Source organism: Mus musculus, chromosome 17 (genome assembly GCF_000001635.26).
Source record: "Mus musculus strain C57BL/6J chromosome 17, GRCm38.p6 C57BL/6J".
Classification (NCBI taxonomy): domain Eukaryota; kingdom Metazoa; phylum Chordata; class Mammalia; order Rodentia; family Muridae; genus Mus; species Mus musculus.
Window position 1 is genome coordinate 31668618 of NC_000083.6, and position 26591 is coordinate 31695208.

General features: G+C 50.4%; 1 protein-coding gene across 3 annotated transcripts; it reads left to right on the forward strand.

Moving 5' to 3' along the window:
• Nucleotides 1-9313: 9313 nt before the first annotated feature.
• Cryaa (crystallin, alpha A) lies at nt 9314-13113 on the forward strand. 3 transcript variants are annotated; one of them, NM_001278569.1, is made up of 4 exons: nt 9314-9572; nt 9832-9918; nt 10942-11064; nt 12369-13113. In NM_001278569.1, the coding sequence occupies exons 1-4, from the start codon at nt 9384-9386 to the stop codon at nt 12576-12578; spliced, it is 609 nt and encodes a 202-aa protein (NP_001265498.1). In that variant the 5' UTR covers nt 9314-9383; the 3' UTR covers nt 12579-13113. The 3 variants fall into 3 exon arrangements, with proteins under 3 accessions (NP_001265498.1, NP_038529.1, NP_001265499.1); NM_013501.3 differs by having other exon boundaries at nt 9832-9900; NM_001278570.1 differs by lacking the exon at nt 9832-9918.
• Nucleotides 13114-26591: the final 13478 nt, after the last annotated feature.

Here is a 26591-nt window from a genome sequence, read left to right on the forward strand (position 1 = left end):
ATCAAGTATTCAAGATATTACAGACCCAAAGGATGGGGGTGGGGTGGGGGGAGGACCAGGGGGAAGTGGGGGCAGCGTTTCCTGCTCTCCAGAGGAGATCTAGTGAGAGAGGTGCCAAGAAGCACCTACGGTGCCCTGAGAGATTCTAGGCAATGCCAGACACGATAGCCCACCTTCAAATGACCCTCCATCCTGCCCAGGACAGTTAAACTTTGCCCCAGGCTCTGTTTTTTTAGGGACCTAGGCTAAGGCAATAGCTGAGCCAGGCTAAGCAGCAATTAGATAATTAAATCATATCTCTCCACATTAGCAGGTGAAAAGAAAAAGGCAGACATGGCTTTTCTTTTTCTTTTTAAAATCTATTTATTATTATATCCAAGTACACTGTAGCTGTCTTCAGATGCACCAGAAGAGGGTGTCAGATCTCATTACGGATGGTTGCAAGCTACCATGTGGTTGCTGGGATTTGAACTCAGGACCTTTGGAAGAGCAGTCAGCGCTCTTAACCGCTGAGCCATCTCTCCAACCCCAGACATGGCTTTTCTACAGTGCAGAAGCACTGTGAGAAGGGCTTTGTGTAAGCTAGGCAGCAATGGTGCATGCCTTTGATCGAAGCATTCAGGAGGCAGAGGCAGGAGATCTCTATGAGTTTGAGGCTAGCCTGGTCTACAGGATGGCGAGTTCCAGGTCAGCCAGGGCTGCACAGAGAAATCATCTGTCTCAAGAAAGCAATAAAATGAAACCAAAAGAGCGAAATAAAGCTTCGAATAATAACCAGATCAGGGAGTAGGGTTAGGAGCATCTGAGATCAATACAAAAGGACCCACTGGGAATAATCAGGACCATTTGATATGAGTAGCTGCAGGCAGTGTCTGGTTGTGCCCGCTACGCCATGTTCCCTGGGCTTTTGCCAGGAAATGCGTGTAGTTTTAAAAAAATTGCCTGGAAGCAGGAAAGACAGCAACGGTATAGGATTCCTGGGCTTTGCTTTAGATAATTAATAGGCAGGTGTGGTGGTGGCTCATACTTCTAATCAATACTTGTGAGGCAGAGAAAGGCAGAGCTCTATGAGTTCGAGGTCAGCTTGGTCTATATAATGAGTTCTAGGACCAGCCAAGGCTACATAGTGGGCCTGTGTTTCAAAACAAACAAAAACAAAACAAAACAAAAACCCACCTAATAGCTAATAATTAAATAAGTAATAATTATAATGATGATGGTGGTGGTGATGATGATAAGCAGTCCTTGGGATAAAACCACAATTGCTAAATCCTGCCCGATGCCTCTGTGGATGCTCATTGTGCTATTTTTCCCACCTCTGAGACCCTTCGTAGTGAAAAAAAAAAACAAAAAACCAGAAAACAAAAAAGCACTGAGACAGCATTTTACTTTTATGGCAAAAATTATCAATGACACCAAGTATGAATGAGAAGGGGTGGGAACTGTGAGTCAGGAGTGCGGAACCAGGGTCCCTCTGAGCCCTTGACTGCGGTATGGTGGGGTGCTGGTCTACTTCCAGGCTGGGGCCTTTCATTGATGCAAAGCTGTGGCTTTGCCCTGCGAGGGCTTGGCAAGCATGGCTGGCCCTCACTCCTTTTTCGGATGTCGTGGTTTCTGCAATGGAGCATCCTGTCTGACCCGCTGACCCCTGAGGCTGGGGCCAGGGCTTAGCTGGGCGCATTCCTACTGCCCTGCCACAATGCTGGTCATTCTGTGCTTGCTTTGTGCCGGAGCCCTGGCCCCTGGGGTGGAAAATTGAGTGAGGCTTTCTGACTGTGCAGCAGACTGCTGGCGTCGTGGGAATCCTCAGGATCAAGCAGATGTCAGCTCTGCCAGGGTCGGGCGGCTGAGCTGTGTGCAGCCCAGCCAGAATGCTGAGGTTGGGTAGAAAGCTTCTGTCCCAACCAGACACAGAGGGCTCGGAAGCAAGTCACTAGGACCTTTTTTTTTTTTTAAAGAATTATTTATTTATTATATATATATATGAGTACACTGTCACTGTCTTCAGACACACCAGCAGGTGGCATGGGATCCCATTACAGATGGTTGTGAGCCACCATGTGGTTGCTGGGAATTGAACTCAGGACCACTGGAAGAGCAGCCAGTGCTCTTAACCGCTGAGCCGTCTCTCCATCCCTCACTAGGGCTTTCTTGCCTGATGTGCTTAGACACTGGAGAAAGGGGGTCTCCAAGGTGGAGGCTTACACTCCACTGAGAAGACTCTTTCACACACATACATATTTACCCCCAACTCTACCCAACCCCACTCCATAGACATACAAGCACACACATGAAGTATACACATACTATATACATATCACACACGAATCACTCAGATCCCATATCCCACACCACAGACACACAATCACACACATATCCCGCACTCAGCACACACGGTGCGCAGTAGAGATGCCTCTCCAAACACGTGGTCCACTGGGGTTCTTTCCTAACACCCTCCACCTCTCCACCTCTCTCTTCCACTATTGTCCCCTGGTTCTTGGCACCGCTTCTACCTTCAGCATGTCTGACATCAAGCCCACGCTCTCCATTCCCTGATCAAGAGTGACTGGTGTTCCTGGAGCTTTGGCAACCTGAGACCTACCTTGGAGATTTCCCCTTTCTCTGTGGCCTGTATTCATAGGCTCCCGGATGCTGGACAAAGTGGGTAGCCATTTGCATCCAGGCCTTTAACAGCCTCAGTCTGCAGCATGAATTTGGGATGAAAATCCCGAGATAGAGAGGCTCATGTTGGCGCAGACCCTTTTCTCTGCACCAGGAGACTGATATTTTGTTTTTCTTTGATTTGAGGAAATGGATTTATTTTATTTTATTTTTTAATTTTCAACCTGCTAGTGGGATGTCATATTGATGGGATATGCGGGGCTGGCCACTTTCCAGGCTCCAGTCAAGAGGAGTTGAAACCGCTGGTCAGGGCCGGTGAGTTTGTGTTCCTGCAACTCCAGCTTTCCTTAATAATGTCCCACAGCACAAGCAGGATGCTGGCAAATGGTGCAAGCCAAAGAGAAGCTGAGAGGTGGGACAGGGAATCCATGCTGTTGCCCCTCCCATGGCAGAGTGTGTGGTCGCACTTCATCCTTCACGGAACAAAGTTAGTTTCAGTGTAACCAAACGATAACTGTGGATAATGGTGACTTTTCCCCATTTGTTTTAAAAGCAATTAGCAGTTAGAGAGAAGAATACATTTCTATTCAGTGACCTATGTCAGGCATGGGTCAATGTTTGTACTTAAATGAGATGCCTGGTTTGGGCTCAGTTTCACAGTTTTAAACTTTAGACCTGCACTAAAGTACAAGAGCTCCCAAGGGCTCCTGAATCGGCTCTGTTCCAACAGCTCCCCCTCCCCCCACCCTGGTCCCACAAATGAGATAATTTGAAATCCGTTGATGCGTGCAGATTTGTAGATTAACGGGGATTCTTCTGAGTCCCAAGAGGAGTTCTGGACCCTCAGATCGATCTCAAGAAAGCCTTGTAGCCATTGCTCACGTGGGAGATGGTGAACTCTCTACAGAGCAAGCCTGCAGGCCTGTGGAACAAGGTTAGGGACCCTCTGCTCTTCCCATGGGCAGGAAGTAGGTTCAAAGAACTTAGATGCACCTTGTAGGGTACCAAGTCCTGAGATGGGTGCTCTTTCCACAACACTGCAGTCTGAGGGGAGACAGTATGAATTCCCCATCGCTTCCTCCCTGTTTCCCGGCTGGGATACTCTCGCTCTAGAGCTGGGCAATCTCTAGAGTTAAGCAGTTTCTCCTTTTCACCCAGGAGAGGCCTCTCGGCTTCTCACTGGTTTTCCCAGCTGTCAGCATTACTATGCTTGTACTCAGAGGATTATTAAGTAAAAAGAGGGGAGGGGGACAGGAACACTGGGATGTTGCAATAGTTTGTCTTGCTACATCCACTCCAGTAGTGATAAGCGCGACAGGCCCCGAAAACCTGGTCACTGTCCCGAGGCGAAAAGTTCACGGAAACTTAGTCTCCTGGAATCGTGGCATCCTGTATAAAGAATGCTCCAATGTCCTTGCTTCAGTTGGTAAACGGATCTGTGTGCTTTCCCTTAATATTGCTTTATTACAAGTGCTCCTAAGGACTGATATTTTGACATATAGCTAAGTTAGATTCTAGGCAGTCCTAGATCCGACCATGGGCATGGATAGCTAAGTCACTGCCCTACACAGAAATTTACCATTATGTAGGAAGAAGGAAATTTGTGACCTAAAGAGGAACCAGAGTAGATACTTCGAACTATAGATAGCTGAGTTACACCCATACACACTTATTAACAATGGCCTAGGGGTAAGGTGGACTATACAATAGACTAGAGTAGGAACTATGGCAAGGGCACGAAGCCCTTGACCCTGGCTTCTAAGATTAAGTGGACCTTAGGTAGAGCTGTTTTTGATCTCAGTTGTTAACATTGAATTTTACCCCAGTCGGTTCCTGCCAGTTCTTCCATGTTTGCATTCCTCTGTTTTGTGTAAGAATCCAGTAACCTCATTGTCACCTAACTTCCCTATTTTCTTCTGTATAAAAAGCTTGATGCTCGATTTGACAAATTACATTCAGATCCACACTCCCTTGTGTCGAGTCTGTCTGTCAATTCCCGCTGACTCCTTGCCCACCTGCACTAGAGACCCATTCCACGCAGACAAGGGACCCAGAGGGTCTGCGGCAGTTTCTGACAAGTCACACTCTTTAGATGACTGAGGGGCTGGTAGCACATACCTCAGAGACACTGGGCAGAGGGATGCTACCCAGCAGGCTCTTCAGAACACTATACGCTTTAGGACACACAGGTTGCCCCTGAAACTTTCCATATCATGTTTCTGACCATGGTTGCTGTGCAGAAAGCAAAATCTGAGTGAAGAGGCGGGGGCAACGGCAGAAGTCCAGGGTGATGACATCAGTGGAGCCTGTGGTCCCTGAGGCTTCCCTCTTTGGCCCGCAGAGCCTTTGTGCAGAGAGTGCTCTTTCCTGTGTGCATCTCCAGCCTTGTTCTCTATGTCTAGATGTATTTCTATGGGTTGGATTAGGGCCTGCCTGTGTAACCTCATTGCACACTTACTAGCCTCTGGAAGGCCTTGTCTCAACACATCCTCTAAGGCACTGAAGGCTAGGACTTTGAGTATGTGAACCATGGAACTGTGGCACTTATTTGCTCAAATACATTTGTGACCCCAGAATCAACAGGCATGGAGCCTTTGCCATCTTTCCAAGATGCATGAAGAATGGTGGAGAATTTTTCTCAGGTGTCATATCAGCAAAGCTCTTCCATTGAGACTTATTTGGTACCTTAAAAGACTTATTTTAGGCTAGTGGCAGCCTCACATGCCTTTAATCTCAGCACTCAGGAGGCAGAGGCAGGTGGATCTCTGAGTTCGAGGCCAGTCTGGTCTACAGAGTGAGTTTCAGGACAGCCAGGGCTACACAGAGAAACCCTGTCTTGACCCCACATATTTTATTTATGTGCACATGTATGTCTGTGTGAGTTAATGCTATATGTGAGGGTGCCCATGGAGGCCAGAGGAGGGCACTTGATTTCCTGGAGTTACAGGTGATTGTGAGCTGACCATGGTGGGTACTGGGGACCAAACCAGTTCTCTGGAAGAGCAGTCAGTGAGTGCTCTTACCCTCTGATTCGTCTCTCTAGCCTGACCCCAGGTTAAACTTGGTAGAAGGAAGGTGTGGCTGTTTTAGGCTTTGTATCCTAGCAACCACAGGATACTCACGCAGGAACCAGAGCAGAGGTGGGACCTTCACATTTCCCACTGCAGACTTCACTGCTCGGTGTGTACCCAGGCCTGGCTATGCCAACGGTAAGCCCTCTGGTGAGGCCTGTGCTTCTCATAGTCCACTGAGCCTGGAGCACATAGGATCCCAACATCTTTCTAGCAGCAGGAATATGAGAGCTATCAAAGCTTGCTTTGTCCTCCATGGCACTGAGCTGTGTGAGCCACAGGAGGAGGTCTCAGGCTGGCACCTTGGCCTTATTCCTGCCTGTAGTACCAGCTTTGTCTCTGTCCACACACAGAGTCTGTTTAGGAGACAGAACAGAATATTGTCCTCAATGTGCAGTGCTGTGGGTGGGAATTGAAAACACACAGTCTTTTTGTCTTAACCCAATAATTTTTTTTAAAAGACAGGGATTCTCTGTGTAGTCCTGGCTGTCCTGGAACTGGCTCTGTAGATCAGGCTTGCTTCAAACTCAGAGATCTGCCTACATCTGCCTTAAAAGCATGCGCCACCATACCCGGTCCTTAATGCAGCAATTAAAGGAGTCAAGATGACTTAAAAAAATCTATGATAAAAAAATTATGGGCTGGAGAGATGGCTTAGTGGGTAAGAGCACTGACTGCTCTTCTGAAGGTCCTGAGTTCAAACCCCAGCAACCACATGGTGGCTCACAACCATCCATAATGAGATCTGATGCCCTCTTCTGGGGTGTCTGAAGACAGCTAGAATGTACTTACCTATAATAAATAAATCTTTAAAAAAATTATGAAACTTGTGTGTGTGTCTGTGTGTGATATTGGTAAGTGAACTTAGGGGTTTATACATGCTAGGTACAGCCCCCAAGCCTATATATATATACACACACATATGTATGTATATATACATACACACACACACATATATATATGCAGGGTTTCATGTAGCTCAGACTAGACTTGAACTTGCTAAGTAGTCAAGAAGGACCTTGAACACCCAACCTTCCCACCTTTACCTCCTAAGTGCCAGGATTAGGGTTATAGAAGTACACTACCACCCCTGGCCTCTGTGGTGCTAGGGATCAAACCTAGGGCTTTATGCATGCAAGGCAAGTGCTCTGCCAACTGAGCTGCATCCCCAGGCCTCCCTTGCTTTACTTTTGAGACTGTTCACTAAGCTGCTCGGGCTGCTTGGTGTAACCTTGAGTTTACCCTAGCCAAGGTTGACTCTGAACTTGAGATCCTTCTATCTCAGCTTCTGGAGTAGCTACCAGGCCTCAAAGGCTAGAGTTCATAGGTTTATTTTGTTTGGTTGGTTTTATAATTATTATTATTACTATTATTAGTATTAGTATTTATGCATATATGTATGACCACCTTGTACAGAGATTAGAGCTCACTTTGTGGAATCTGTTTTTTCCTTCCACCCTTACGTGCGTCAGAAATGGGTTGTGCTGCAAGCTCCTCTGCCTGCTGATCCATCTTGCTGAACTCCAAATGCCTGATTGTAAATGAACACTACTGCCTTTCTTTTCTCAAGTTCTAGAACAGTTCCTCATAGCCATGATCATGGACCTGGTGTGACTTAGCCTCTCTATGGAGGACATAGCCAGTACTCTTCCATTGGATTAGCCCTTCTCATCTTACAAACTAGGGCCCTCTACATAGTAAGGTACCTCTCTCTATTCACCTCTTGCCATTGCCTAGATGTTGAGCCCAGTGCAATGCAGCAGGGCCCTCTGCCTTGGATGCCCTTCCCGTCTTCCAAGTGGAGTGATATGGTCATACGGTTCAGCCTTCCTAAGCCCCACTTTCTTGGTTTGTACATCGGAGGGACGTAGGAGACTTAGAGGTGCCTGTGCTCACAGATAAGCACCAAGGGAACCTGGAGTTTTAGCATCCAGGGTTCCTTCAAGGGAAAGCAGAAGGCTGGGATCAGATGTATACTCCAGCCTGGTGACCTTTGCGGCATCTGTGTGGCTGGAAACCACACTAGACCCTTCCCCAGACCCTTATCATAAACTTCTTTCTAAATCAATCTATAGACCTCATCATTATGGAAGGTGTTATACATACTTTAAAAAAAGATTTACTATATTTTATGTATATGAGTACGCTGTTGCTGTTCTCAGACACACCAGAAGAAGGCATCACAACCATTACAGATGTGAGCCACCATGTGGTTGCTGGGAATTGAACTCAGGACCTCTGGGAGAGCAGTCAGTGCTCTTAACCACTGAGCCATCTCTCCAGTCCTGTCCTACATACTTTACAAAGACTATTGATGTGGTCATGTCTGATCTGTATTTAAGTTGCTTTGCTCCTCAGAGAGATTATTTATGTGTGCTTTATCGTGTGCACGAGAGTGAATTCATTATCTCCAGAAAATGTCACCAAATTGTGATGTGCTTGAATATGTCTAAAATAAGCCACTCTGGGTCAGACTCCTGAAGTTTGAACCGCCGTCAGCTACTTAGTCATGTTGAACTGAGCTGCTGTTTTGCCTCAAAGATCATCACTCTGCTAGCCGTGGTAGCTGAAGAGACTCCCACTGGGTGATGTTGGGACCTGTCTCCTAGTGTGGTCTGAAGAGCTGCTAAGTTGTAGTTAACAAGTACTAGGGCGGGGGCACACCGTGGGGTGCTCATTGCTTCCTGAAGCGTTTGTCATGTGCATCTTAGCTGGCGGTAGTTTCTGGAACGCCAGGAAACCTCTCCTCTGGGATGACAAGTTTTCAAGTCAAAGGTCTTTGAGGTCCTCAGACAATTTCATCACGTCTGCCAATGCCACACACAGCTGGAGTTCAGGGATGTCTTTTACCTGGTGATACCCGGATGAGAGTCCCGGCTGAGGAGCAGAGTCCTCTCCAGACTCGCCTATAACCATTCACAGGACTGGGCAGAAGCAGCTGGTTTAATAACACCCGTGGTGAAGTCATGTCGGGAAGACCTGAGGCTTTGCTGAGGATGGTGGCCAGAGGGAGGTGAGCGCAGGGTGACCCGCACAGAGGAAAGACCAGAACCACATCCAGCACACAGATCCCCTGCGACCGGCAGGGACTGGAGCAGGATTTGGCCGGTTTCTTCATTGTCTTCTGTCTGCCTTGAAACGCTGTGAGCTGTGTAATGTTTGTTCTGAGTGAGGAAAACAGAAACAAACAAACAACAAACAAACAAAACCAAAGGATGTTCTGCTTTGAACACAACGCTTTCGTTGGCGGTTTCAAGATCTCTGGAGGTTTCGGAGCTCTGCAGATGGCCTGCTAATCTGTGCCTACCTCTCCCCACCTGTGAAACAGGGCTCTGAATTCTTCCTCCAAAGGAGGCCAGGAGGGTGCCTCAGTACAATGTGGGAAGAAACAGTGATGTCCCTTGGCTCAAAGGATAAGGCTCTCCACAGACCTTCTTGGAGACATCTGGTCTGAGAGCCTCTGCTGCTCAGCGTGTGTTGCTGGGGCTGGGCAGGCGGGTGAGCATTCCAGCTGCTGACGGTGCAGCCTCTCCCCCGAGCTGAGCATAGACATTTTGGGAAATCCCTTAATTCCTCCATTCTGTGCAGGCATATATAGGGAGGGCTGGAACGCTAGCTCACCACCGCACTGCCCAGAGGCTCCTGTCTGACTCACTGCCAGCCTTCGGTCCCTGCATCACCAAATAGAAGATGGACGTCACCATTCAGCATCCTTGGTTCAAGCGTGCCCTGGGGCCCTTCTACCCCAGCCGACTGTTCGACCAGTTCTTCGGCGAGGGCCTTTTTGAGTACGACCTGCTGCCCTTCCTGTCTTCCACCATCAGCCCCTACTACCGCCAGTCCCTCTTCCGCACTGTGCTGGACTCGGGCATCTCTGAGGTAAGATGCAACCACACTGGTTCCTCCTAGCTGCTCAGAGGGGTCTTGGTCTTGTCTAGAGGACAGCTAGGGATCCTCGAGGGGCACTATGACCCTGTGCTCTCCTCAAGCAATGTCCCAGCCTCTCCCAGCCTCGTACCCGGCAGAGGTTGGGTGTGCACCCACATGCCTATGCTGAAGCCACCCACATCACCGGGATTGGGGTCGGAGGAGGAGACCAACCAGCCCGAGCCCGACTGCTGTCTTTTCCTCCCATCAGCTCATGACCCATATGTGGTTTGTAATGCACCAACCACATGCTGGAAACCCCAAGAACAACCCCGTCAAGGCAAGTTACATGGCGAAGGCAAGCGTGCTTGACCGGCCACTCCCTGGACTTTCTGTTCTTGGTGTGGGGGTTGGGATGTCCTGAAGCCCAGAGAGGACGGGCTTTCTTACAGCAGGGCAGAACCTTCTGTAGCTGGCAAAGCTGCAGATGGGGCTCCTTTCTAGCTTCCCTGATGACTGAAGAAAGGCCACATCCCTCCCTACCCAAGTGAGCCACAGTTCTAGAAGAGCTGCCTCCCTTTGCTTCAAAAGAAGGCTCCCAGAGCGGATCCAGCTGCAACTCTAGGAAGCAAATTGCCCAAATGCAGGCTCTAGCCAGGGCAGGAAGAGAGGGGTGGGAAAGGCTTTGTGTTAGCAGCTAGTAGTACTGTGGAACTGTTGGTAATATGGACAGGTGAGGTAGGCTCCTGGAGCTATGGATACACCACAGACTTTAGTCCCACCAGCTAGCCAGTTCCCAATTAGCCAGGCAAATGATCCTTAATGAACCCGCCACCCATAATCAACCATAACCAACCAGCTACCTTTAATCAACCAGCTGCTTAATCTGTTAAGAGCCATCCAAACCATAACCGGTCACTAGACCATAATCAAGCAACCGGCCAACCTGTAACTAGCATTTTGCTGACGACCAGGCAGCTTATGCTAAGTCATAAGCCATAACCTGGACTCTAATCAGCCAAGGCACTCACTGACCATTCAACCATTCTACTCTACCCAACCCTCTAATCTATAACCAGTTAGCTTAATCTATAATCAGTTGTCTGACCCAGTATACCCAGCAATGAATCGGCACTGCCCAGTCCTTGGGTCTGGAGGTCAATGTGGATCTTACCTGTGGGGCCAGGTGACAGTCCCAGCCCCAGGACACACCAGCTTTCTTGGCTTGAGGAAGCAGAGGAGTGACGGTTGGTTCTGATGGCTGAGCTCTTCCTTGTCCTATGTGATCCAGCCCATCAGGGACCATACAGCTGTTCCCCCATCCTTTGTCTCTGGAGCTGGTGGTCCTTTGGGGAGCTCCAAACGTGGGTTTGGGTTTCAGGTCCGATCTGACCGGGACAAGTTTGTCATCTTCTTGGACGTGAAGCACTTCTCTCCTGAGGACCTCACCGTGAAGGTACTGGAGGATTTTGTGGAGATTCACGGCAAACACAACGAGAGGCAGGTGAGTTTGGGCAGCATCCCCATCTGTGTGGGTCCTGTGCTCCACACCTCCCTCCCCCAGAGAGAGCATGGGAGGCTGTTCTGTCTGGGAGGGGCCACATCCTCCTGTGCTGTGCTGGCCCCTCCCAGGACCATGTAGGTCACAGTCCTCAGCCCTAGCAGGGCCAGGCAGCAGGATTAAGTGGGATGAGGATCCTTGTATGAAGTACAACTCTAGCTGTCCCCCTGGATCTTCTGGGTGACAGGGGATTAGAAATGATCACAGGAAAACAAAGAGCTGCAGATTTTGCCCCCCCCCCCAACTCTGGCAAGCCATGTTTTTCACAAGCAACCTGGCTGGGGAGGCAACAGAAGAGCTGACTTTACATGCACCAGATGTTGAGCAGCCCCTGTGGTATTTCTGTTAGTGGGTGGCAGTCCTGGGGCGTTTAGGAGGTCCCTGGTCAGGAGGGGCAGGCGTTTCTCTCCAGCGGTCACCCACCCTACTCCATGGCTCCTGATCATGTGAAGAACCAACCCTCAGGTCTTTGGATTGAGGGACCCCCCTCCCCCCCCCCCAGGCACTGGATCTGGCTGGAAGTAGTGTCTCCTGACAGCTGGGGGTATGCAGGAGGCTCAGTGAGGTTGGCTAGGTGTGCCATGCACACAGCAGATAGCAGAGAGGGGACCAGGAGCGAGGTGCTCAGTCCCAGTATGAGTCTCTCTTGGCTGGACTTTTCCATCAATGTTTGGAGGGGTGTTGCATGAACCACACTCTTTATGTGGCTGAAGCCAGGACAAGGTTTCCTTGACCTAGGCCAGACTGGGGGATACACCTTCTACCCCTTGACCTTTGTCCCTTAAGAGGGAGGAAGTTGGACCCAGGGAGCTGAGTCCAGGGGCCCAGAATTCTAGAGGAAGTGAGTTTTCTGCGTGACTGAAGCTTTCTGTTGGGTGGGGCTGCTGACAGTCAGGTCCTGGACAGCCCCTGAGGATCCAAGGGATGAGGAAGCTGGGTGGTATGCAGAACCAGAGATAGGATAGAGTCTACAAAAGCCAGTTCCATACCCTGAGCCCTGAGCAGACCTACCCTCTGTGGTTGGAACTTCCTAGAGGTCCCGACCCCTCAGCCCAGGCTAAGCCCAGGGTTTAAGGAGCCTGCAACTTTGTAGCTCTCATGGAGAAGGTAGCTAAGAATGGTACACTGGTCCTAGAGCCCAGCCCGGTGAGATCATCTGCACCCTGGCCACCTTGTATGGTCCAGTGTGGGATGGTGGCCACTGCTGCCCATCACCTCTGACCATGCCTCTCCCTGGTGGCCCTCAGGATGACCATGGCTACATTTCCCGTGAATTTCACCGTCGCTACCGTCTGCCTTCCAATGTGGACCAGTCCGCCCTCTCCTGCTCCCTGTCTGCGGATGGCATGCTGACCTTCTCTGGCCCCAAGGTCCAGTCCGGTTTGGATGCTGGCCACAGCGAGAGGGCCATTCCTGTGTCACGGGAGGAGAAACCCAGCTCTGCACCCTCGTCCTGAGCTGGCCTCACCTTGGTTGTCCCCTGAGGCCCCTGGTCCATCCAGCCCAGGGACCACAGCAAAGAGTCTGCCTTCCTGCCTTCCTGCCTTCCTTTCTTTCTCTGTTTCCTTCCCACTTTCTCAGAGGGCTGAGGGTCTGAGAGAGTGGCTTAGAGAGCTTGGGCTCTTGGCCTGAGATTGCCGCGGGTTCAGGGTGACCCAGGCTCAACACCAGCTGGTCGGAGGGAATGATGGTATTGAACTCTTGAGATTTTCTGTCTTCCTGGAAAGTGGCATCTGAGCACTGCTCCAGAGGGCAGAGTGAATGGTGGCTCACCAACTCCAAGAGCCCTGTGCTAGAGCCCCTGATGGCAGCCTCCTCCTTTTTGCCCATACTTACTGCAGCCACGTGTGCTGGGCTCCGACAGCCAGCTTCTCTCATATCCTCTTCCTGTGACTTTCTCTACTCTGTAGTATTGCTCCTGAGGACCCTGGTCATCCATGAGAATGGAGCCCCTGGCAGACAATAAAGAGCAGGTGACAGAAGCAATTTCAGTCTGATGTCATGCTGTCTTCCTTTGGGGCGGGGATAGGGTGTCTGGGAGGGTGCAGGAGGCATTTCCTGCCTGTCCCCCAAGAGGGTTTCTGGCATCTCATCCTGCCTCCTAAGCCCATGATCCCCTTTATAGCTAGCAGTGCTATGTCCTAACGGATGCGGGAGGTACCCTCCTCCCTCTCTCCTTCCCCATCAGGGTAGGCATGGTACCTTGATTGAAGTTCATGTCTACATGTCTACAGTAGCCTATTCAGATCCTGGAGGTGGTGGAGGTGGTGGTGGTAGTGGTGGTGGTGGTAGTGATGGACTTGTCTGGAGAATTCTAGTCTTCTACTTGGGGTGAGGCAGCAGGTTCTTAGGAGTGACAGAATGACTGACCACACAGGCCCAGCTGGTACAGCCAGGCTCTGCAGATGGCTCAGCACCCAGGAGACACAACGCACATATGGCCCATCACATGCGTGACACACACCACGGAACATACCACATGTCACACACACATGTCTGTATACACACATGCCACTCAGCCCAAATGTACAATGTACCACATACACTGGGCAGCACACATGCAGTGTGTCCATATCACACATACAGAACCCATCAGATGCCACTCTGCCTGCTGTACACACATGCACCACAGCACATACCACTCCTACCTGTTGAATCTGTATAAAATGGCTTTACTCTAGGAGAGACACCTCCAACCCCAGCCATGCCCACTCCATACCTCACCATAGGACACCCACAGGCTGTTCCACTTGCATACAATGCAGAGTCGTCCCCCCCCCCCCATGGCAGAAATGACTCTCATGTTTTGGGGTTGGTATTGGGAAATCTTTATCCTGGGCCAGCCTGCAGTTTGACAACCTGGTGGCATATACCTTAGAGTGGTACGGCTTCAGGCAGGAGGCTGAGCTGTTCCTGGATGTCCAAGCCTTATGTCCTTCACAAATGTGTGGTTAGGTGGGCTGTAACATGAGCGTCCAAGGTTATCTGATCTGGTCCTCAGCATGGAGCTGTCTTTGGGGGCAGGATCTTTACAGAGTGACTGGGATCAAGTGATCCCTGATCCAACCTGACTGTGTCACTACAAAAAGAGAACAGGGCTTCCCCTTTCCCTTCCCTCCCTCCGTCCCTCCTTCCCTCTCTCCCTCCCTCCCTTCCTCCCTTCCTCCATTTCTTCCCCATACCATTCTCTCACCCTCCATGCCTCTTAAACTTGGGAGCCCTAAAGGCCATAGCTGGGGCGGCTTTCCCCGTCTAAGACGCTCTGGGATCTTGGGGGAGGGGTGATCCCCAAGAGTCTCCTCTTCCTACAACAGGCAAAACTAGTCCTGGGGCCTGGTTGCCCACTCCTTCCGGGGCTGCCTGTAGCCTATATCTCCCCAGCTGCTCTCCCTACCCAGGATTCCAGGTGACTTCATGTCACCACAGCTACTAGGGGACCAAGGTGCACAAGACCCTGTGCAGGCCCAGAGAAGGTCATCCTAAAGCAGCTCTGGGGGTCAGTGATGTGTTTATAAAAAGAGAAAGAGAGAGGGGATATGTTTGGTGGGTATGCAGTCAGGTGTGGGGGAAGGAGGTGCCTCCGTGGGCCCTGCTGAGGCATCCCTTCTCCCTGAGGGACCAGTCACTCTTCTGTACAGTGCTATTCTGTATAGTACAGAACAGAGTTTATTAAGGGCATGGGGAGGAGAGTCAAGAGGGTAGTAGAGGCAGAGGAAGGCAGAGAGAGAGAGAAGAAGGAGGAGGAGGAGGAGGAGAAGGAGGAGAAGGAGAAGGAGAAGGAGAAGGAGAAGGAGAAGGAGAAGGAGAAGGAGAAGGAGAAGGAGAAGGAGAAGGAGAAGGAGAAGAAGAAGAAGAAGAAGAAGAAGAAGAGGAGGAGGAGGAGGAGGAGGAGGAGGAGGAGGAGGAGGAGGAGGAGGAATAGAGGCTGGCCATGAGCATGAGGAGAAAGGGGGGAGGGGAATGGGGAGACAGTGGGAGCAAGAAGGCAAGAGCAAAAGAGGGGGGGGGGCAAGCAGCTCCTTTTATAGTGAGTCAGGCATACCTGGATGTTGCCAGGTAACTGTGGGGTGGAGCTTAGACAAAATGCTAACAATCAGTACTGTCATGTTTGTCTAGGCAGAACCCAGACTTAGCCAGGGACACACTGAGGCCCTGGGACAGCAAATGGCAAGGCCTGGAAATCTCAAGATCCACCCGGGCTTCTTTCACAGGTCCTATGTATTAGGAGTTGTGACAGGTGACCCTGACCTCTTTTGGGGTCCTGGTGAGGTCTGTTAGATGCTGTCCCAGTAGGAGGCTATGATGACCCAGCTCTAACACACTGGGTATAGCCGTGTCTAGGACAAGCTGCCCTCTTGGGGATCTGATTAGCTGTCAGAGGTTGTCCAGACTTGGGGGCTTTTGTCTTTGCTGGTCCCACAGGCTGTGGAAAGAACTCCTCAACCGTCAGGCTGGAGAGCCTGGTGTACAGGGCAGGGCATGCCAGCTAGGATGATGCCCTAACAGGTACTGGTGATGCTGAAGGAGAGGCTGGAGGACAGCGTCCAATTTGATACATGAATAGGCACCCCAGTTAGCCATTTGTCCCAGGTTCGAGACCTAACAACCTGATGACGTCATTGCCATCACCACTGTCACTAAGAGCATCATGACATCATCGCCGCTGCCACCCTCACCGTTCTAGTTCTCTCTCTGTCGCTATAGTAAAACTCTCTCACTAAAAGCAACTTACGGGGAGGAAGGGTTTATTTGATTTACACTTCCAGGCTTCATCCTTCACTGAGGAGGGTCAGGGTAGGAAATCCCGCAGGGACTTGATGCAGAAACCATGGCGGATGATGTTTGCTGACTTGCTCCAACGCTCACGTTTAACTATCTTTCTTTCTATTTTTTTTTTTTAGAAAAAAAAAACATTATTTATTTTATGCATATGCATACACTGTTGATGTCTTCAGACACACCAGAAGAGGACACCGGCTCCCATTACAGATGGTTGTGAGCCACCATGTGGTTGCTGGGAATTGAACTCAGGACCTCTGGAAAAGCAGTCAGTGCTCTTAACCACTGAGCTGTCTTTCCAGCCCCAGTTAGCTTTCTTATACAGCCCAGGACTACCTGCCTGAGGAATTGTGTTGTCCATAGTGGGCTGGTCCATGATACATCAATTAAACAACTAAGACCATCTCCCACAGACATGTCCACAGGACAATCTGATAAAGACTCAACTGAGAATCTTCCCTTCTGCCCCCCCCCCCTTTCCCTGCCTCCAATAATCTCAGATTCTGCTAAGCTGATAAGTAACGCTAACTGGGATGATCACCTGCATGATAATGTCATCACTGGCCCAGAACGCTGGCCGCACTGGCAACTGGCAGGCTTCATGCAACCTACCCAGAAGCCTGTGGCTTGGTGAGAAAAATCCTGGCTTAGAAATGGAGTCACTTGCCTTGTGTTGCCTGCTGGTGAAAGTTGGGTGAAACCCACCTCTTCCTTTAAATCATTGGTTCTCAATATATGGGTGGTGACCCCTTTGGGGGTTGAAAAACCCTTTCACAGGGGTCACATATCAGATGGCCTGCATATGAGATATCTACATTACAATTCATAACAGTAACAAAATTACAGTTATGAGGTAGCAACCAAAATAATTTTATGGTTGGGGGCGGTCACCACAACTTAAGGAACTGTATGAAGGGGGTGTGGCGTTAGGAATGTTGAGGATCACTGCCTTAAAGCCAGCACTTTGGATCTCCAGGTAGAAGGTTATTATAGAGTCACAGGAAATCAGCAGAACGGGGTCTCTGAGGAAGGCGGTAGATGCTGCTCCTGTTCTGTGGGGGATTTTCTTTGTGGCAGCAGGCTGATTTATCAGTCTCTCTGCAGGAGAGTCCCGCGTTAGTTTAACATGGTGTGACACAGTCTGACCACCAGGTGGCAGAAGAGGCATTGCCTCAAAGAGGAGACCTTGCCAGGCACCGACTCAAGAACACCAGCCTTAAGGGTCACCTTCACTAGGAGACAGGGAGCAGCCGCAATAAACATCAGGGGCCTGGTTCTGGGGGCCGTTGCCTGTGTGACAAGGAATTGCAGGAGATGCCACTGGCCCCAGGAGTTTGGGCCAGCAGAGCGCCTAAGCAGGGGACACACAAAGGGCCAGTTCCTTCATAATGAAGAATCTGGAACATAATGGAACAATCATTTGAAGGGGAGGTCGCCTAACAAGGCCAGCATCGTGCTGGCCTGCTTTCTCTGCTGCGGTTCCAGCGCACACTGACACGAGCTGTGAGCCGGCTGGACCCCAGGGGCTAGGGCTTCTTCCTGAGAAAGAGACAGCCAGAACTGCCTCCTTCCGGCCACGCTGCAGAGACCCATGTGGGGGCTGGGAGGCTGGGAGAGAAGGGGCTACCAGGCAGCCTCAGCTAACACATGTGTTGAGATCATAGGTTCTGTCTTCCTGGCTCGGCTTGCTGACAGTCTCAGCTTAGAAGGAAAGGCATGAAGGAAGAGTTGGAGGCTACCCAGGATACCAGCCTTCTCTGCAGGGTAGAACTCCCCACCTCTAACCTCTATCTCCTGCCCTCTCCATCTCTCACTTCAGGAAGTTTGAGAGGGGAGCCCCAGGCTGCAGCTGTTAGGAGGTCCTTTAGCCTCTGTTCCTCCCTCCCACGGCAGGGGGATGGGGGCTGCTGTTGTTAGCTTAGAGGCTGGGAGCCCCAAGGACATGGGATTTCTTCCAAGATTCCTGGCTGAGGACTGAGTTAACCGAGAGGCAGGCAGAGCACAAGCCTGTGCTTGCAGGCTGTCATGAGAACACGACAGAAAGGAAAACATGCAGGTACGCAGGTGTCGTGTCACAGGCATGCATGAATGCACACATGGACACACATGTGCAAACACACACACTATGAACACACACCATATATACCTCATGTGTGCGCACACACACAGACACCCACACATACCACAAACAGCCTGCGCACACATATGCCGTAAACACACCACACACACATATACCACAAAACACACCACACACAAACACCTACACACAATATATATACCACAAACATACCATACACAAATCACAAACTCACACTACACACATGTACATACACATATACACAAACACATGCCACATACATACCACAAACATACCACAAATACATACACACACACATACACACACACACACACACACACACACACACACACATATATATATATATATATATACCACAAACACACCTTCTTCTTCTTCTTTTGTTTTTTTGTTTTGTCTTTTGAGACAAGAGTTTCTCTGTGTAGCCCTGGCTGTCCTGGAATTCACTGTGTAGATCAGGCTGGCCTTGAACTCAGAAATCTACCTGCCTCTGCCTCCCAAGTGCTGGGGTTAAAGGTGTGCGCCACCACTGCCCAGCACCCTTGAACTTCTATCTCTGTCACAATGGTTCTTCCCATAAGCCCCTGCTCCCAGTTCTTCTCGAGATCAACTGACTCAGGATATCATGACTCCGTCTTTTTTTATTGGTTTTTTTTTTAAGATTTATTTATTTATTTATTTATTTAATGAGTACACTGTTATCATCTTCAGACACACCAGAAGAGGGCATTGGATTCCATTTCAGATGGTTGTGAGCCACCATGTGGTTGCTGGGAATTGAACTTAGGACCTCCAGAAGAGCAGTCAGTGCTCTTAAGTGCTGAGCCAATCTCTCCAGCCTCATGGTTCTATCTTTAACTCAGTCATTTCCGTGAACACCCCATATAAGGTTACACATTTGAGTCTGGACGTTAGAAGTAAGTCATATCTTTCTGAGAATAGGAGACCACCCACAAGTCCCTGATGTCCCCAAGTTTGTCTTTGTTTCACATACACTGTTGTGCCTGCCCTCTCCAGGAAGCCCCTGATATCTGAGGACAGATATCAACACACTTTAATGATGAAGAAACCTATAAAAGTATAGGATGGAGAGCCACAAGCCTGAGTCCAGCCTCTAGCCGGCTGAACCAGGAGCACACACAGTGACCCATGAAGTCAAGGCTAAGTTCACTTACTCTTTTAAAAACTTACTATCATTGTATTATTCTTCGAGTGGTTTTGCCTGCACCACACATGTGCCAGGGTCTGGGAAGACGCTGGAAGACGGTGTTGGGTCCTCTGGAACTGGAGTTACTGTTTGCAAGCCTCTGTGTGAGTGCTGGAAATCAAACCCGGGACCTCTGGAAGAGCAGTGAGTGCTCTTAACCACTCTCTGTCCCCAGTCCCTTTCTTCTTTTGAGAAAATTTCAAGATTTGTTCAGTAAATTGAAACAAATGGCCCGTGATGCCCTTAAAAATCAACAAACCACGAAAAGAAGCCCAGCCTGTTTCCCGCCCTCAGTATCCTTTGCCGAGCTGACCGTGGACACGTCTGTTTGAGGCCGTCAGCAAAGGGCCACCCACTCCTGATTCCCAAGGGCTGAGCTGTGCTCTGATGGACGAAAGCCCGTGTTTCTGTTCTAGATGTTTCTATGGCGATTCACAGTGCACACCCACAGATGACCCCGGTTTAGCATCTATCCCATGAGTCACCTATTAACAGGCTCAAGGCAACTTCTGACCTAGCCTAGGCTACTGCCACCTTCTGACCCTGACACTTGTTCCAGGAACCCAAGAATGTAAGAGAGCTTCCCAGGGGACAGGGACTCTGTTGTCAGGGATCAGGCCTCCCGTCTTTCCAGGAAGAAAACATGACCTCAAATATTACTCAGGGCCTCTGTCACTCTTCCACATTCCTGCCATAAGGCCAAGAGTGTCTTTGGCTGGCCCTGATCTCCAGGAAGGGAGGCAGGACTGAAGGGCTGGATTGGAGGGAACCTCTGTAGCATGCATAGTTTCTGGGTACATCTTGACAGGAAGATATGTGGTGGCCCTAAAGGTAAGGAAAAGTGGGAGGGGCTTACATTGATTGGCACCAGGGCTAAGGATAAGACTCAGTTGATAGAGTGCTTGCTTAGAATGCTGGAGGCTCTGGGTTTTATCCTCAGCATCTCATGAGCTCAGGCTACAGGCACACGCCTGTAATCTATTGGGAGAAAATTAGGAAGATCCTCAACTACATAGAGAACTGGAGGCTAGCCTGTGCTATCTGACTCTTTCCAAACCTCAGCCTTTTCCATGTGGGCCTCTTGGTAGGCAGCAGGAAACTGAGTCAAGTGAGGAGCCTTGGAATTAGACCCCAAAGGATCTTGGGAGTCAAGGATACCTGAGGCTGGAGGCTTGGCTTGACCAAAAAAGGTGGAGCAGGAACGCAGGCTCCCACCTTTTCATGCAGGGTAAGGATGGGCGTCTTTGGAGTTTTGCAGGTGGCAATGAATGGAAGAAACATCCCCCGATTCCCTGTTGTTCTGTGAAGAGGGAGGAAGATCGGGCACGGAAGCAACATTGGGAGAGAAGCTGGCCCAGGCTGCTATAGCACCAGCCTGCTCAGAGCCTTGTCTTCCGAGTAGGGCAGCAGTCACGGTCCTAGGGAGGAATGAGCACAAATGACATACAGCCACCACAGCCACACAGCTCTGTCATACCACTTAAACCAGACTGGGCAAAGCCATATTTGGGGGAACGTCCTGGCTAGGTTTCTTTTTCCTTCTTTCTTTCTTTCTTTCTTTCTTTCTTTCTTTCTTTCTTTCTTTCTTTCTTTCTTTCGTTTTTAAGATTTATTTATTTTATATCTGTGAGTACACTGTTGCACCAGAAGAGAGCATCAGATCCTGTTACAGATGGTTGTGAGCCACCATGTGGTTGCTGGGAATTGAACTCAGGACCTCCAGAAGAGCAGTCAGTGGTCTTAACCATCTTCCAACCAACCCCCCTGGTTAGGTTTCTATTGCTGTGATAAATGCCATGGAGAGGGTTTATTCTAGAATTGGAAGAGAAGCTGGTCCAGTTGCAGCCCTCAATGAAGGAACATCAATGCCACAACTTGAAGGCAGAAACTGAACCAGAGACCACGGAGGAATGCTACCTGCTGGCTTGTTCCCTGTGGTTTGCTCAGCCTGCTTTCTTGCACAATCCAGCACACCAGCCCAGAGTGGTTGCTCCCACAATGGGCTGGGTCCTCTTACAAATCAGTAACTAAGTAACACCCTACAGTCTTGCCACCAGGCAATCTGATGGAAATACTTTCTTAGCAGATTCCTTCTTCCCAGATGAGTCTAGATTGTGTCAAGTTGAACAAAACCATCCAGGTCAGACTGTGGGACACTGGACACCAAGAAGGCACTGCAGGCTCAGCTCCAAGGAAGGGCTGAAGGCTACTGAAGAACTTACACCATGCCCCATGGCTGGGTCGGCTTGCTCTGGGCTTGCCCTTTCTGTGAGAGTCACCTTGGTCTCCTGAACTGTGGGATTGTCTTCACAAGTGCTGAGGGTGGCCAAAGACTGCTGTAGACAGCTCCTGGGACTCTCTATGTTACTGTGGTAACACATATCACCTAGGGGCAGTGTCTTAGTTAGTGTTTTACTGTTGTGAACAGACACCATGCCCAAGGTAACTCTTATAAAAACAACATTTAATTGGGGCTGGCTTACAGGTTCAGAGGTTCAGTCCATTATCATCCAGGCAGGAGCATGGCAGCGTGCAGGCAGACATGGTGCAGGAGGAGCTGAGAGTTCTACATCTTCATCTGAAGGCCGTGCTAGCAGAAGACTGGCTTCCAGGCAGCTAGAATGAGGGTCTTAAAGCCCACACCTACAGTGACACATCCACTCCAACCAAGCCACACCCACTCCAACAGGACCACACCTTCTAATAGTGCCCCTCCCTGGACTGAGCATAGACAAACCACACAGGCTGCCTCCATTTTGAGGTGGCTGCTGGCTGACTCTTAGGTCTAGGGTGGAGGCATTCGGGCTTTCATCCTGTCTGGGTGGCTGTCACTGTGGTCTTTTGTCACAGGGTTTGTAGCTTATGGGTGGCAACGGGCCTCTTGGCCAGAAGTTCCTTGATGACCCAGACTCCCAGTTTGTGACTCTGTCTTTAGGGGCTGTGGCAGGGAAGAAAGGAGGGGCCTGCAGCAGGAGGGAACTGAGGTGAGGATGAAGTGGCAGCTGGTCTCTGTAGGGATGCAGGAGCCTGTGTTGTCCTTATAGGGTTAAGGCACAAGTTGGTGGCCCAGGCCTTTGGTCTCAGTTTTCACATCTGTGGCATGGGACTGCCCTGACTTGGGGAGCCTGCTTGTGATCTCTGAGACAGCGATAGGCCCGCTCTGGAAGCCCACAGTTGACCTCTGATATGTTACCACACTGGGGACTTTCTGCCCTGCCATGCAGGTTCTGTGCCTTCACCAGTGGAACACAGGGCTGAACACAGCCACCCTGCCATCTGCAAGATCCCCCATCCGAGGCTCCCAGTAGCCCATAATAAAAAGGCGTAGTCCCAGCTCTCTAAGACTGAGTAGGAACAGCTCTTCCATGCTCAGCACCTCCATGGCTCCACCAGACCATGCGTGGATCTCCAGGGCTAATGAAACTGGGTTCCCTGTCTTCTCTGTCCCCAGCTGGCCACGTGCTCTTCCAGCCCCCCTATTCAGGCCTCTGTAAAGGCGGGGATCCCTTTCCTCTTCTCTCCCTTTGCTGGAAGACCCACCCCCCCATGTGGAGTGGTTCTCCTTCCAGTAAGGTTGCCTACAACGCTCTGAGGTTCTTAGGGTTTTATGCAGAGGCATTTTTGCCTGCCCTCCTTTTCCTAGGAGAGCATCACGCTTTCCAGGCAGAGCTAGAATTAAGGACTAGATCTGCCTAATTTTCTGCCACCCTCCAACAGCCTGACACCGAATAGTGATTCCACAAACACTGTAGGATAAACAAACAAATAAGGAGTGAGCGGGCTAGTACATGAGGTCTCATCCAGTGACTTCACAGAAGAGCATCGTGCCTAGCCTCATGTTCCTTCCTGTCATAATTTTGTCCCCCACAACCTCCACCCCTGGCTTGGCAGCTTTTGGCTCTAGATGATCATTAGGCTCACTGAGGCTGCAGATGGGGGTCTCCCCGCCTCCATTTGACTGTAGCCTGGAGGCTGGTAGGTTTGCTCCTTATTCTTAGAGGGCCCGATTTAGGACATGTCCTCCCCAAAACCTTCATGGGGGAGAACTAGATCTCCAACCTCCTGTGTGGCTCAGGAATCAGGTGTGTGATAATTTGGCAAAATTGGGGCCAGTGACAGGAGTTTGCTGGCTGGTTTTTACAAAGGGTACCCAAGGTGATCTCACTCACGGCAGGTCTTCTCAGTGACCTGCCACAGTGGCCCTTGAAGCCAGCTGGTATTAGTGACACTAGCCTCCGAAGTCAGGAAGGCTCCCCAAACTGCAAGAGGATGCACGGTGTCGATGGGCGGCTCTGATGCCTGCTGAGAATGGAACTCTGACTGGGAATGGGCACTTTTGCTCCATTTTGCAGATGAGGACATTGAGGGCCACAGGAAGGGCTTAGAATGATGGTGCCCAGGGCCGGAACCGACTACCCTGGGTGGTTACTGTCCAGGAGAAGCTGCTCTTTTTCCTGAAGTCATCATGTCTCCAGGATCCCCCCCTCCCCATCAGCAAGCATGGACCTGGGGTCATGTCCTTAAAGGTGGTGACCTTGAGCAGATCACAAGGTCACTGGCAGTAGGAAGACCTTAGGTGTGGGAGGAAGCTTGGCAGAAGCACAGTGCGCATTTCACTTCAGAGACAGCATTGACTTTGCATCTAAGAGCAATAGAGGGGCTGGAGAGATGGCTCAGCGGGTAAGAGCACTGACTGCTCTTCCAAAGGTTCTGAGTTCAAATCCTAGCAACCTCATGGTGACTCACAACCATCTCTAATGGAATCTGATGCCCTTTCCTGGTATGCATGAAGACAGAATGCTCATACAACATGATATACATAAATATAAATCTTTAAAAATATCCAAGTGACAGAAACAAGAGGGAGACCAGATCTCAGCACTTCAACACAAATGCTCTTTTCTTTGTATTAATATTCTTGCAGATGCCCTTCCAGGACACAGGGCACTTTGCCCTATTTCTGGAGCAGGTGACAGGGCTTCCAGTCTGCCTATGAGGTAGGCTAGAAGCCTTAGGAAGAGCCTCAGTAGCCAGGCGGTGGATGCTTTTATTATAGCCTGGCCTGGCTGAGCAGGGGTTAATCAGCTGGGCAGAGAGGGCACCCACTGGGCAGAGTGTCTAGCTGGAGCTTAGATTCACAACAGCTAGCTCAGCCAGGATGCTATGCTGGAGTGCGTGGAATCCCAGGGGTTAGGGTTAGGGTTAGGGTTAGGGTTAGGGTTAGGGTTAGGGTTAGGCTGTGGGCTCTGGATGAACAGCCAGCAACCTTCTAAAAGAGCACACAACAGGAAGCTGTTATCCCATGACGCTGTTGGCTCCTACCAATAGAACTACCTGTTGATACCAGGGCTTGAAGATGAGTATCTTACTCTCAGACAGTCCAGGACACGAGGCTTAGGTAGCAACCAGGATAACCCGCTCAGGAATAGGGTGTGGAGGGAACAAACCCGCTCAGGAATAGGGTGTGGAGGGAACAAACTTCATTTTTCTACCCATCCTTCCAACAGAAGAGATTGGGAAATCTGTAGTCCTGAGGGCTGGAAACTAGCTGGATAACACGGAGGCTGCGGCTGGATTTCACATGGCCGACAGGGGGCGCCTTCTACCCAGTTCCGGACCTACAGTGGCGGCTGGTTCCCCTCCTCCCTCAAGGCTTATCATCCAAGGTGCCTCAGCTGTGCTGGGGTTGACGCACAAAGGTGGGACACTGGCCTGCTGGGAGGGAAGAGTGGGGGTGGGGTACATGCAGGGGCGGGAGGATGACGGAGTAGGATGGGGTGAGGTAAGCGGTGAATCGTCCTGCTTGGTCACCCCTCTTAGGTAAGGTCACGACCCTACCCTGGAAAGGGGCCCTCTCCACCACCACTAAAAGCTCTTTGATGCCCACGCTGTGACTCAAACGCGTGCCTTGAATGTCACCGCGACACCAAGAAGATAAGAATAACTCCGGTTTGAGGAGCAGTGACCTCATTCAGTCCCACCTCCCTCTTGCTGGCACAAGGCCAAGTTGCCCACTGCTCTGGGCTTCAGTTTCTCCATCTTATTACTTGGGGATTCCAATTCTCAGTTTCAGGGCTGTAAAGGGGGGCGGGGCAGATGGAACTCAGCCGGCTAATAACAACCAAGAGAGCAAGGATGGGGGAGGGGGAAGAGGGACAAAAAGGCAGTGGGAAGTTCTAGGTACCCACTAGTAAGAGGCTGATGTAACTTCTATGTCTTTCCTTTGCTGACTTGAACTTGTTCTTGGATCCCACGTCCCTGGAAGGGTAGATGCCCTCAATCCAAGGCCCATGACAGCGCTGTGGGTGGGACCCCATCCCCACAGGTGCCCTACTGTGCCCCATCTCCACTTCAGGACTGAGTTGATTCAGTCGACACAGGCAGGTACATGTACATACCCACTGCACACACCTACTACACATGCTGCAGGCTGTGGATAAAAGTCGGGGGTGGGGAGAAGATGGCGTGGGGGTGTGCTCTTCACAGAGAAACGGGAGTCATCTATATGGTGACCTGAGCCCGACTTGCCAGGTACTGCACTGCTGCTCAGGGTTGTCACAGATCTTAAAGCAGGTTGACCTCCTTTGTGTCTACCTGTGACTGGGATCCTGAGCATCTACAGTGTGTGTGTGTGTGTGTGTGTGTGTGTGTGTGTGTGTGTGTGTGTGTGTGCCTGTGCTGGGTTGCGTGCACTCTCTGAGGGTAGAGGTGCATCTGTTTTGCCACAGTGGCACTGGCCTTCACAGCTCTGGACAGAGATGCTAGAGCCTGGATTTCATGGCTCCTGGGTCTGCTGGGAGGGAAGAGAGGAGGAGGGAAGGTGGGCGTAGAGCTCTCCCCTCAGTCTGTACTATCTGCATGAAAGTGTAGCCGCATTTCATATTAGCCACAACCCTGGAAGGCAAGTGCTACTGTACTTGGTTCAGCAGAGGGATGCTTTGAGAAGCTTGCTATATAGGAATTACCAGAATTTTGGGGTGCCCCTGTATGCCTGTAAGGCTGTGGCCACATTTTTCTGGGACCCTCCTGTACTTTTGTTTGTTTGGTTTTTTCTTTTCCTTTCTTACTTACTTTCTTTCTTTCTTTTTTTTTTTGACAAAAATCTCTCTACTACATAGTTCTGCCTGCCCTTGAACTCTTGAACTCAGAGAGAGCCCCCTGCCTCTGTGTCCCAAATGCTGGGACTAGAGGCATCTGTTTCTGTACTGTTTCTACCCCTACCCTGTAGGGATCCCCAACCCCATGACCACCCAGGAGGTGTCACTGAGCTCCCCTGAGCTTGTGTTCTGTTTGCCCTTTGAGTTTTCGATGGCCCAAAGCCAAGGAGTGGCCCCACCAACCTCACCATGGCCAGTGTGGTGGTTGCTCAGGAAGGGGGCTGTGGCT

Bases quoted from the DNA above. Each gene is read 5' to 3' on its own strand.
- Cryaa (NM_001278569.1), top strand. From the start codon at position 9,384: ATGGACGTCACCATTCAGCATCCTTGGTTCAAGCGTGCCCTGGGGCCC. The intron at 9,573-9,831 runs GTAAGATGCAAC...TCCTCCCATCAG, and splicing joins TGGACTCGGGCATCTCTGAG to CTCATGACCCATATGTGGTT. The intron at 9,919-10,941 runs GCAAGCGTGCTT...TTTGGGTTTCAG, and splicing joins AGGCAAGTTACATGGCGAAG to GTCCGATCTGACCGGGACAA.